The 13,527-nt window shown below is 39.0% G+C and overlaps 1 protein-coding gene across 2 annotated transcripts in view; it reads right to left on the reverse strand.

Annotated features, from left to right (window-relative positions):
• Nucleotides 1–3,185: 3,185 nt before the first annotated feature.
• Nucleotides 3,186–13,527, reverse strand: part of LOC104550289 (macrophage mannose receptor 1) — a 29,447-nt gene continuing 19,105 nt past the window's right edge. Inside the window, exons 22-29 of one of the 2 annotated variants that reach the window (XM_061996185.1) lie at nucleotides 11,784–11,886; nucleotides 10,926–11,158; nucleotides 9,601–9,766; nucleotides 7,788–7,940; nucleotides 6,489–6,605; nucleotides 6,057–6,224; nucleotides 5,042–5,077; nucleotides 3,186–3,291 (exon numbers count right to left, since the gene is read on the reverse strand). In XM_061996185.1, coding sequence (XP_061852169.1) covers nucleotides 3,254–3,291; nucleotides 5,042–5,077; nucleotides 6,057–6,224; nucleotides 6,489–6,605; nucleotides 7,788–7,940; nucleotides 9,601–9,766; nucleotides 10,926–11,158; nucleotides 11,784–11,886 — 1,014 coding nt within the window. In that variant the 3' untranslated portion in view covers nucleotides 3,186–3,253. Of the gene's footprint in view, nucleotides 3,292–3,557; nucleotides 4,005–5,041; nucleotides 5,078–6,056; nucleotides 6,225–6,488; nucleotides 6,606–7,787; nucleotides 7,941–9,600; nucleotides 9,767–10,925; nucleotides 11,159–11,783; nucleotides 11,887–13,527 lie in introns of those variants that run through there. The other variant, XM_010207629.2, reaches the window with a different exon arrangement.

Raw genomic sequence — 13,527 nt, forward strand, 5'->3', positions numbered from 1 at the left:
CCCAGCGCAGTTAGCCTCCCTCCGTGCCACAGCTCTCTAGCTCCAGTGCCCCTCGACGGACCGGACCGAAGCGAAGCGAACCGGCCCCGCGCAGCGTGCCGCTCGCCCGCTAGATGGCGCCGCTGGCTCCGCCAAGATGGCACTGCGCACGCCGCTGCGCGGGGGTTGCGCCGTGGCCGGTCTGTGCCGCATCTCCTTCGTCTGCCTCTCACCCGGGAAAGAAGTGTCCCAGCGCCCTGCGGCACGGGAGGCGGCCGAGGAGGCTTCCCTGCTCCCTGCCGGTGTGTGTGGGGCGGCGGAGCCCGTGCTGGCCGTGCGAGTGTGCGGAGAAGCAAGAGAGGAGTTCGGTGCTGTTAACGTGCAGAGCCAAGGGCTGCACATTTGACAAGGCTGCGGGCAACAGAGGCTCTCCGTGGAGAGGAGTGCAGGGCACAAGAGGGATTTAGGAAGTCTCCCTTCAGTCTGAAGCACCGTTGCTCTCTGTATCAGACACCAGTGCGCTGCCCGTGCGGCAGGGAGGATGGACAAATCACCACAGCGTTGAAGTTGGAAGGGAAATCACCGAGTCCAGCCTCTGTGCTGAGCTGGACTGTACTTGTCTGCAAACCTGGACACTCTGTAAACTCTCCAGGCAGACTGTGCTAATCTTCAAGGCTCATACCAAATCTGGGCTTTTTTTTTTTACTGGCAGAGGTTATGTTGTCATAGAATCATTGAATAGTTTGGAAAAGACCTTTAAGATCATTGAGTCCAACCACTAACCTCACACTGCCAAGCCCATCACTAAACCATATCCCTCAGCACCTCATCTATGTGTCTGTTGAATATCTCCAGGGATGGTGACACCACCTCCCCGGGCAGCCCGTTTCAATGCTTAATAACCCTCTTGGTGAAGAAGCTCTTCCTAATGTCCAATCTAAACCTGGCACAACTTGAACCTATTTTCTCTTGTCCTATCATTGATTACTGGGGAGAAGAGACTGACTTCCACCTCACTACAGCCTCCTTTCTCTCTGATGATCGTTCCTCAGCCCACTGGCGACAGTCATGGGAGACATGGAGAAAGCATCTAAGGATGGGGAGGACCTTTCCCCAAAGCTTTCAGTTATGTTGCAATTCCAGGAGGTAGAAATAAAGGCTTACTTGTCAGCTATGGCTAATCTATAAGATGGGAAGCCCTGTCCACAGTCCCTGGCTCCTGGAAATCTGGGATGCCACTGCAAACCTGTAATCTCAATGTCTGTGTGTGCTCTTGTAGGAAAAGCATTTCTCCATTTTGCAGCATCTGCAAAGCCACCCAGCAGTCGCCTCATCAAAAGTTCAGAATAATGTAAACTATCCAGTTTTTCTTTCTGTTAAGGAACTGAACTGAAAGTGATTTTACATATATAAGACTTTTTGAAGAGAAAAGAGAAATGGGAAAACAAATGGCTTGTGCAGAAACACTGGGATTTGGAATTCAGTGTTGAAAGCATTAAGGGCCTGCACTGCCTTGTGCTGCTTAACTAAGTGCAACCCTGTGCAGTTAAACCAATTGCAACTCAGCCCTCTTCTGTGTCTATGCAATGCATGAGGCATGTGGACATTGTCTCAGCCATAACCAACATCAAGTCCAAAAGAAAAACACAGAGGAGTCAAGAGTGTTCACATGTATTCCTCTTTACCTCAGTGGCTATTCAATTGTTTGGGACTGAGTAGGTTGAATGATCCACCCTTGGTATGGCAATGCAAATGGCATAGTGATGACAGTGCCTGCCTGACGTGAGCAGGTCTGGTCAGGGCCCTTTCCCCAAGTGTGAGCACCACTGCACTGACTCACTCTGCCCTCACCTATTTTCACTGCTGTTCTCACCACAGCACTCTACATCTTTCCTGTTTCTGGAAGAGGCACTTAGGATCAGCCTCTTTGGTGCCTTGGTATCTTTCAGGACACTCTCTGTGCCTCCTGCATGGTGGTGACACCAGCTCTTCCTCTGGAAGTCCTTCCCTGGGGGAATTCTCTCTTATGAGCTCACAGTTTTCACAGTCAGCCTACAAATACATTTAGTATCTTCTATTATATATACATTTTTTGGAGGAGAGGAAGGTAATTATCAGATTCACTAACCTGGGCATATATATGGTGTGACCTAGCAGCCTGTACTATTTGTAAGTAGAGAACAGGAAAAGCACTTACTCATCCAAAAGGCAAGTGTTAACTATATATTCCCAGATTTCTATAGCACATACCAGGAAACAATTTTATCTCTAGTCATCTCCATGGGAAGCAGGTGGTGTTTTTCTCATTTGCACAGTTCTGTGCAAAGTTCTCTCAGCTATTTCCTATTTCCTCCTGAAAAAAAAAGCAGTGACTTTATCACAGGAGCTGGTGTTACAGGACTTATTACAGTAATTTGGACAAAGTCTTTTTTGTTGGTTTTGGGAGTTTCTTACCAGGTGATACTTTTTTTACAAAGCTAGCCAAAGGTGTAGATTAATGTGTGTTGTTCCAGCAAAGGAGTGCAGGGCAAAAATGGAAAGCTCAAGCAGAAGCATGTTAACAAGACTGTCCAATGTCTTAAGTAGCCCTTGATAAAATGGCTGAAGTAAGTATTCCTAGAGGAAGGGAATACTCCCATTCTAAGTAAATATCAGTGACATTTTTATTTAGAAGTCTTTACTGTTTACTGGATATCTAGAAAAAAAGTAAATAATAGAGGTAATACAAGTGTGTCCTCAAGCTGCTCAAGAATAGGCACAAAGGTCCAGATGCAGAAGTCTATTTCATTTATTCCAGATACTCTCTTCTCTTTGAAAAGTATCTTTAGTATGGCATTGTCTTTTTGTCAGTCAGAGACCTTGAGCACAGGCAGAGGGTAAGAAAATCTGACTACAGGTCTCACAGAAGAGCCAAGAAGAGAGTCTGTTTCTCATTACATTTAATAGAAGCTCTTCTGCTCTAGCTCTCCTCCTCCACATCCTTCATTGGGGTCTGTTAGTCCCATGGCTTGGAGAAAGGTGTTTGCATAAGTTAGAAGGGATGCTGCATGTCTTAAAATACACAGAATGATAAACTGTCTGCTGAGGCAAACATTGCTGCTGTGTACAATTGAAGAAAAGCTGAAAGGGAATTTAGGCAACACACTATCAAATGAAATGACAACAAAAAATCAAAGATTATTGTTTTCAAAAAGTACATTGGTGATTTTATTTCTCTAAACTAGATAGTTGCATAATGCATTACAAGATAGCCATTTGTTATAGATCCTTGGATTTAAAAGGGGGCATCTCTGCATATTGAAAGCGTCATAACTGAAATAAAACCCAATGGAGAGATGATTATTGATTTGAACATGACAGAAAAATGTTGATATTTACAGAATAATAGAAAAGTGTAAGGCTGTAGGAAATGGCACAATTACTCCCAAAATTAAGATTAAAAGTAGGAATTAAAAGTTTCTTTGATGATTTTCCATATTTTAATCTATTTTTAGGTAGGGAAATAATATTTCATTCACAAATACAGGTATTTTAACAGATTTTACATTAATTAAAAGATCATAAACTGTAAAGCTGAAAATAGGAAATGAGGAGTGTTTTTGTGAAAAAGATAATTGTTCTCCTCAAACTAAACAAAAGCATCTCTGTTAGACTTGGGATGGAATTTTGGAGGGATTATGTATCTGTGCATACTTATATAAATCCATGAACTTTATATTTGTGAAGAGAGGATACTATTATCTGGGTTGTAAATGCAAAGTTGGCGTAAGGTTTCACTGATTCATTGGCTGGTTCTTGTTACTTGGAATGTATGGGCATTTTGTCATGCTACATGTCAGTATGTGCATCTTCTTGGATATCATCAGTTGCTTCTGGTCCACTCATTCTGGCTGAAATAGGTAGAAGGTTTCGTGTTTTCCTCCTCAAGAAGAAATAAGTTACACTTCCAGCAACAACTACAGAAAAGGCTAGAAGAACGAACAGCCAAACAATGCCAGTGGAAAGTACTTTCTCTCTTTTTCCTTCTGGAAGTAGATAAAATTGGATCAACACCTTTGATCTTAAGAAACTTCAGAATCTATTAATAAATGGGATTTCTTTAACCAGAAATCACACACATGTCATATGCATTTAGATTTTCAGTTCAACAAGAGGTTTTGGCATTTTTTACTAAAAAACCAAAATAAAATGTAATTCCACCTGTTCCAAACCCACTTTACTTCAAAATCAGAACTCATAGAATGTTAAGGGTTGGAAGGGACCTCGAAAGATCATCCACTCCCATCCCCCTGCCAGAGCAGGGCCACCTAGAGCAGATCACACAGGAACTCATCCAAGTGAGTCTTGAATGTCTCTAGAGAAGGAGACTCCACACCCCATCTGGGCAGCCCCTGCCAGTGCTCCCTCACCTGAACAGGGAAGAAGCTTTTCCTTGTGTTTCTTTGGAAGCTCCCATGTTCTAGCTTTTACTCATTGCCCCTTGTCCTATCATTGGCCATCACCGAGAACAGCCTGGCTGCATCCTGCTGACATTCACCCTTTACATATTTGTAAAGATAAATGAGGTCACCCCTCAGTTTCCTCTTCTCCAAGCTCAAGAGCCCCAGCTCCCTCAGCCCTTCGTCATTCGGGAGATGTTCCACTCCCATCATCTTTGTGGCCCTGTCCTGAACTCTCTCCAGCACTCCCTGTCCTTGAACTGAGGGGCCCAGAACTGGACACAATATTCCAGATGTGGTCTCATGAAGGCAGAGTAGAGGGGGAGCAGAACCTCTCTCGACCTACTGCCACAGCCCTTCTAATACACCCCAGGATGCCATTGGCCTTCTTGGCCACAAGGACACATCGCTGGTTCATGCTCATCCTGCTGCCCACCAGGATCGTCATGTCCTTTTCCCTTACACTGCTCTCTAAGAGTTCATTCCCCAACCTGTACAGGTACATATGAAGTTTATAGACTTTTTGATTTTTAATATTCTCAAAATGAATACCTAGAAACTATATAATTGTGTTTTTTGGTGTGTTTGAGGAACTATTTCTCCTTTAAAGGAAGTATACTTACCTGTATTTTCTGTTGAGGTCTCTGTGTTTTCAGGAGCTTTTGGAAGGAAAAAGAAAATGTTTATTCTGAGAGCTTTAAAAAAAACTGACACAATTTAACTTCCAAAATCCAGATGTTCCTGACAGTCGCCCCTCAACCTACTTGCTGGTGACAATCACTCTCCCAGGGATAGTCCTAAGCATATGTAAATTATTGGCTCTTTCATTTCAAGAGCATCTGACCTCCTCAGTTGAGATGCCCAACATGAAATTAGAGTGAGATTTCTGTTATTTCTGAAAGTGTTTTCAAATATGCTATTTTCTGAGAAACTGACTGCAAGATCCTTACTCATTTTAAGATACTCTCTGAAACAGAGATCATTTACTGTGCCAGTGCTCCCTCATCCTCAAAGAATTTTTCCCTTATGTTTAAGTGGAACTTTTTGTGTTCCAGCTTTTGTCCATTACCCCTTGTCCTATCACTGGACTCTACAGAAAAATCCTCTTGACATACACCTTTCAAATACTTGTAAGTATTAATGAGGTTACCCCTCTGTCTCCTCTTTTATAGGCTGAACAGTTAGAGGTCCCACAGCCTTTCCTCATAAGGAAGATGCTCTAGTCTCCTCATCATCTTGGTGACCTTGTGCTGGACTCTCTCCAGCAGTTACTTGTCCCTCTTGAGCTGGGGAGCCCAGAACTGGACACAGGACTCCAGATGAGGCCTCACCAGGGCAGAGTAGAGGGGGAGGAGAACCTCCCTCCAACTACTGGAAAACATAGGAGTCTGACATATTCAATATATTCATGATGACTGCATGGGACTGATGGTAATTTACAGGAATTATGGGAGATGGACCCTTCTGAGGAGATACTCAGAAGCCATGCAGGACTCCTCAGTATTCAGGCAGCTGAATCTTCCTATTAGGGACTGTTGCCTTTACACAGAAACCTACATTGTTTCACATTGTTTTATTATACAATGCAAATACATTAGCAAGAGTTATTAAGCTTAGTGTGTTAGAAATATTACTTACTTTTAGGCTTTTTACAGATATATCCTTTTTTGAAAGAGCAGATGTTGGTGTTCCAGGTGCCAGAAAATGCACAGACTTCTCCACAATCTTTATGCCGTCTGTTTGAAGGTTCTCCTATTTGCCAGTTGACAAAATCCATTGCAGATTTGTCTGTCCATAACCACTGTCCTAATATTTAAAATTTAAATATTTCACAATGTAGAAAAGACAGGGGGGCTTAGATAGACAAAAATAAATTGTGATGGGGAAAAGATAAGTTTGTAACATGAATAGGTAGATGTTTCAGCTACATTACTAAGCATATGTAGGCATGCTTTGAAAGAGACTTTGTATATGTATATATGTACATTTTTTTTAATACTTTGATGTATACAAAGTTGCTTTCTTTTTGATACACCATTATTTTGTATGATTAAATACAGAAGACATTACCATCATCATTTTTCTTTAGGCCTATCCAAAAGTTTGGTGATTTTCCGTGGAGTATCTCAATGGTGTGTGCCAAAAAGTTTGCTTCAGTATAATCTCCTACTGATACCAAATTAGCAGCTGAAAAAAAAATATGAATGAATACATCATCATTTCTCATTTTCTTGCAGCTTAAGTCAATAAACACAAAAAGTATGCAAAAAGATATAAAAGATATCAATTCATGCATGTAACATTCACTAGTGTCCTTGTGGTTGCTATATTGCCATATTGTATTTTGAGCATGACTGTGAGTTAAATGAATTCAAATCAGCACAAAGACATGTATTTTTGTTTAGTCTTTTATATTTTAGAGAAGAAAAATTTCTCTCCTGTAACACTTTTTGGACAGGTCCAACAAGAATCCAGAATGTGGTACAAGTAATGTGAAGTGACACATATGATGTAGCCAGCACCATGCATGTTGCCACTATAGCTCTGTCACCCACCAGTAGCTGGGCAGTATTTTTCACAGTACCTGATGCTATGTACTGCAAGGGTAGAGAGGGACGTGTAAGTAGCTAGAGGTTGTAGTCCAGAGAGTGTCCAGAAGTTTGTTTATAACTGCCAAGTGCCTTGAATTTCAGATACACAAAACTGTGCTGGAGTCATCAGGAAATGACCATCTTCTTGACTCAGACAGTGGGTAACAACTAGGCAAAAGTATAGGAATTTAGGTTGTGGACCAGTGTCACAGAATCACAGAATCAAGAAGGGAAGCCAGGAGACCCACATGGTTAAATAGGGAACTATTGGGCAAACTCAAGTGGAAGAGCCTCCACTGCTGTTTCTGCAAGACTATATGTATTTTACTGGATGATGAAAGCTAAACAACTCCTCCATGTCATTTGTTCTCCAGCCAGTGAGGTCCACTTAAACTGTGCTCTGGAATTAACTAAGAAAAGTTTCCCATAATTTTGTGTCTCCTAGTTTACACTCTGTATGGATTCTCTCTTGTTTGGGGAAGAGAAAGCTAACCCTGCAGTCTGTGCCTTAGAGGGACTCTAAGTGTTCACCTCCTACTGATTTCCATAGATCTAGCAAGAATTTCTCGTGACACTCATGTTTTAGCTGATATTTGAGATATCAAATACTTCTGTCTCTGACAAAGTTTAGTTTTATTGTGAAAAAGTATGCTCAGAAAAGCAAGCTAAAATGAGTCAAGTTTAAAGTCTTAAAGTAATTTAAGGTTTGCTTAGCAAGATGATCCATTATTTTGTGTGTTTAATTACATGTTCAGTCTTTCTGAAACAAAACACTCACCTAGTCGGGTGCATTCCTCATGAGCTTGAGACCAGCTTCTTTTCCTGGAGGCCTCAAAGTAATAGCAGTGACCATGGAAAGGTATCCAAGATCTGTGTCCTCTTGATTCGGGGCATTTTCCAGGAAGCTGCGAGGGCTCAGTAGGGGCTATGACTGATAACACATCAGGTAGTTGGAATCCAGTTATTTCATTAAATTTCCCCATTATAATGGTAAGACAAAACTAAACAGACTGTATCAGGTTTGTCAGCATAGAAGAAATTAACTGTGTTCTAAAAAGAGCTTGAATATGGTTTTGATTTTGTGTTTGAAAGAATATTCTCTCTCGTATTTATTTCTCAAGGTGGTTATGATAGATTCTAATGATTATTTTTGTAATTACAGGAAGAAATTATTAGCTAAGCAGCTTTAAATATTGATATGACTTCTTCCTAGAATCATAAAAGAAATGAAGCATGTTCTAAGAAGAGCTTCAATATGTCTTTCATATTTTGAGAGGACATTTTTCCTCTTAGATATTTATCAAGGTGATTATGAAGATATAATAGTCTATAAGAAATACAGGTTCTAATTATTTTTTGCAATTACTCCAATCAATGAAATATCCAGCTGCTTTTCTGGCTTAAATGTGTGCCTGCTTAGTTAAAACTGCCATTTAAAAAGATGTCTTCTGACACTTCAGACTCATTTCTTGACAGTATCAACAACTTACAACAAAAACTGTGATTGTGAATGAAAGTGTTGGTTTAGCTAAACATGGCTTGCAGGAGTTTTCATTAAACTGCACCCTGAGTAAATTCCATAGTGATTGATATATCAGGAAGATTTTGGATGAGAACATAAATGCAGATGGAATGAAAATGAAATGTTCTGCCAAGTGACGTTTTCTTCCTGTGGGTCTTCTACAGTCTATTTCTTTTCCTATTAAGGAACAATCATCTCTCAAATTAGATTTCCAGAATATGAAAGTGGAAAGAGACATTAGATATCAAATATGAGGATTTTTGGCAAATTATATCATCTCAGAATGTAATTTGACATACAATTCTAAGTTTTCTAATGATTTGAGGTCTTCCATAACAATAAGAGAAGACTATAGCTGAATTGTGAATTTGTATTTATACTTATTTCCATAGAATTTATAGAAGTTTGTGCTTCATCTTTATGCTCACAGGTGACATGAAGTTGATATATCATTCTAGAATTTCTGACAAATGTTTGTCCTGTCTGTTCTTAGCAACCTGTAGTGATAGAGATTCCCTGACCAGTCCAAAATACTTGTTAAGGCTTCTGTACTGATAAAATTCCTTGCTCTATGTCTGTTGGACTTCTGCAGCTCAAACATTGAGAAAAAATTTAATTCTTAGTGCTCATTTTTAGTATTTAAAAATGATAATCTGGTTTCTCATTTGTTTCTGAGTCTTTTGTACAACTCCAACTATAATATTTCCTTTCAATTCTTGTTTCCTGGTTATCTGAAAACCCTGGCTGACTGAGAGCATTTTTAAGCCCCAACTGGATACAAAATTTCATCTGATGTCTAATCAAAACAGGTCTCATAGCAAGGTAATTACTTTTCTTATTAGAATAAATACTCCAATCCTTGGCTTCTTAGGCTCTTGGTAATTATTATTACAAATTTATTTACTTCTGGGAAGAATTTATGTCAATAGGTAAAGCTGATTAGCTAGCTAGTCATGTCTTCCTGTATACTAATGTATAAAGCAAGTATTTTTCCAGTGGCTTATCATACTTAACACAGTTGATAAATGTACACACCCTCTAGTTAAAATACTTATATTCAATTGCTTACCATCTGATTTTTTACAGACAGAAAATAGTTCTTCCTTGCAAGAAATTGTCTTCCAGGTGCCATCAATGTCTAAATAGACACAAGCTAATCTCTGTTTTGGTTCCCCACTGGACCACTTTCTGTAAATTAATCTCCATCTGTCAATCCATTGATACTTGCCATTGGTCTGGAAGGAAAATCTATGTATTACTTTCAAGGTTGCCAAAAGTGACATTCCTACTACACAAGATCCTCAACAGGGCTCTCATGTAACCAGTGTGGAATCATATGCTTACTAATGTCCCCTTTTTGTGCTTATAAATGCTAATTGGATCAAAATCTACAATATCTCTTATCCACAAATGTGAATGCAGACTGGGGTATTTTTTTCTGCCCTCCAAAAAGTATCTAACGTCAATTTAGAGGATCTTTTGAGCATTGGGAAATGACAGGGAAAAAAAGAAAGGGGGCATGAGAGAAGATATAAAAGTGGGAATCAGACAAGACATCCCAAAGGCCTGCATGGAAGATGGGAGTATGGGTGGGAGTGTTCTTAATAATCAGTGCTGATCGCCATCGCTTTTGTTGCATTTATCGTGACCGTGATTCATGGGGAAGGGTGTAGCATGTCAAAACACACCTACCATCCAAATGTTCTCACTCTCCTGTCATACAACTGATGTAGACATATCACAAACACAAAGGACTTTTTTTCCCCCTAATGTTCTAACTTCTTGATGGAAACAATTGCACCAATTGCACTTTCAAATGAAAACAATATCTTTATTGGTCAATATGTACCGAAACATAAAGCCTTTGGATTCCTTTAACTAATTGTTCTGTCCACAACTATGTTTTGCTACTGTTGCCACAAATAAGACTATTCTAGTAGAATGTGTGAGCATAAAAACACACATTAAAACCATTCCTTCGAAGGTCTCATGTGTGTGACCTGAGATACCACATCACTGAGGTACATAAACATGTGGCAAGAGGGCAGGGTGCATATTGTTCCTGGAAGATCTTTTAGATTAAAATAAACTCAAAATGTGGGAGATTTTACAATTTATATTCAAGACCCTTTAAATGACTCCAAAGAACACATGGCATTGTTATACACTGCTTTGCAGGAGCATCTCCTTGGGCTAAAGCATGTAACAGTTCTTAGTTTGTTAATTCTCCGTTGTATTATTTGTCTTATTTAAAGAAATCCAGCCTAAATGGGGACTGTACTGATGTAACATATAGTTTTCAGCACTACACTAGCAGAAATTCTTGTAGTTTACAGATGAGATCATAAGGTAAGGTCCGGTCCAGTGTCAGCTTGACTATTTCTGTGTTCTTACCATGTTGCTGTTTAGACCAATCCACAGAGGCTCTCCATATTCCTGTGCAAGTAAGAACAAGAGTGCTTGGCTATATGGGTCTAAAATGCTGGCAAGTTCTGAGCCATTGTTATTGCAGGTTTTCTGTGCTTCCTCCCAGTTCATTTTGGAACGGGTGACAGAATAGCTAATGCCATCAGAATGGTCCAAAGCTAAGTCCAGCACCGTTGCTGTTGACTTAAAGAGTTTAGGATCTGTTGGAATAAGGGAAAAAAAAATACCCCAGATTTGACTTTAGTGACTGATTAAAATCTTCATTCTTTACAAACCTATTAGAAAATTGCCACTGGAATGTAACACCTTCTCACTAGTTCTTTATAGGTAACAACTTCAAAACAACAGGGAACTTTCTGGATGAAAGAAATAAATTTTCAGCCTCTGGGAATTCTGAATCAGTAAATTCACAGTATCTTATACTGCAGAGGTAAATTCACACCATCAGTCAAAAATAACATCCCTGTCTTGTGTGTTTCAAAAATCTCCTTGTAGCTTAGCAACTTGGTGACTATTAGGTTTATTTGCATAAATGTAAAACTTAACAGTTATGATAATCAATATATCATTATCAACTTGTATCATGAAAAGATTTGTGAGTTTTAGCTATTTGATTAGACTTTAAAAAATAAAATTGCTTTCATTTGCTAAATTCTGATATTTATCATTCACCTCTCCAAAACTTTGCTAAGTAGCACTATGATACACTCCCCTAGAAAAAAAGTAATGACTTGCCACTAGATAACTGATCTAAAGCATGTTAAACAAGAAAAATAATTTTAGTCCTTGTTTTGTAAACTATAAGATTGCCAATACAGAACTCACTGCTATTCTTCTGGCATATAAACCCTTTGGACCTATTACACTCCTCATCGCTCCATTTTCCTGTGTCATCAGCAGGACCTCTCTTCAGAGAAACACAATCAAACTGTTGGAGTAAGGGAAAGAATATGAAACACAATCAAACTGTTGGAGTAAGGGAAAGAATATGAGTACACTGATATTAGAAGTGATAAAACAAAGCCCTATAACCCCCTAGGGTAGTTAATTCGTTTTTTTCTTTGAATTCTGATATTGTAAGGATTGTATTACAATGCTAGAAACACCTTCTTTTTATCCTTTTCTTTCCTTTTTGACCTCTTCTGTGGTGACCAGTTCCACTTTGGTACTAACTAGTAACTCTCTGTAACCTTCAACTCAGCCTGCTTGTTCATTTGGTTACTTTTGAGGAGATGTAGTTGGAACACACTATTTTCAAGAACTTTCTTTCACAACTTCTGTCTTGACTAACGACCCATTATCAGTAAGTTTTCTGAATAAGAATGAAATATAAATGTAGGTCATGCTTTGCATTTGGCTTACAAAGCCAAATTTAAATAGTGGTTATTCCTGACAGAATCATCTAAATGATACTCCTTGACAGAGTTATCATCAGCTCTAGTTCTTAGAATTTCTCTTCCAGCTACTCAGGTGCTGAGTGCTTAAGCACTAAAGTTTCAAGTTTATTCAAACCTGCAACAGCCCAGTAAGTAACCATGCAGAAATTTTAAGAACACCCTATTTAAGGGCTCTTGACTCAAGTTTCTTTAGCTTGGATAATTTTTTGATATTGTTTCACTCCTTTGAAAATTAGTTAGTATCTTGAATGTGAAGCAGAAAAGTAGAATGTACCTTTGCACATTTATTCCCCTTTTTTTTTTTTGATATTTCCTGGGAGCATTATTATAGCTGCAGTAAAGTAGAGCTATGTATTGTGTTGTGTATTGTATGTCTTCCTTCATGCCTTGGCCCATGGCTAGATGGACAAGAACAGAATTAATTGGCTCAGGTGGGGATTAGGCTGGTTGTCCAAAGGTATGATCTCTGGGTTTTCTACAGGTGTGAATACCAGAATGAAGGGAGTGTAGGCAGTGAGTGGGATGACACAGTACGAAGGGAAAGTTCAGAAAGCAAGATATGAAAAGAAACAGAAGAAAGGTAATTTGTGTGTGCAAACTAGTCCATATTGGTCTGCATAAGGAGAATACTGGTTTATTCACAGCATTCTGAGATTCAGTTTCAGTGCCATCAGTGAAGAGGGTTTGATTGGTTTAGAAAGTGGCTGACATTCATTGACCTTTAAATTATAATGTAGAAACTTAATTAAATTTAACAATTTAATTACAATTTTAAATAGGGAAGAAATAGAAATAAAGTAGCACTCTTTTCTCTTGAATTCTCTCCTCCTGTCTTTTCAAAACTGAGTGAACTTGTCAAACATCAAAATATTTCCAATGTCTTAGCTTCTAAATTTCTAATGTTACATTTATATTCCCTGAAAAATGAACAGCAAATTACTATGAAAAAAGAAAACTTTTTTTCAGTCTGTTGCTGCAATTTTGCCAAAGAATTCCATTTTATGCTCTGAAGCAGAATACTCAGTCATTGATAACTTTTATCACTAATCACGGTGTAAAGATAAATGAACAACGTGGGGAGAAGGATGAGGCAAAATCTGTAGAAAAGGGAGATGTTTGCTTGAAGTGATAGTGCTCCTCAGATTTAACTGATAGTAAATGCTAAGTGATAT

Source organism: Colius striatus, chromosome 5 (genome assembly GCF_028858725.1).
Source record: "Colius striatus isolate bColStr4 chromosome 5, bColStr4.1.hap1, whole genome shotgun sequence".
Lineage (NCBI taxonomy): Eukaryota > Metazoa > Chordata > Aves > Coliiformes > Coliidae > Colius > Colius striatus.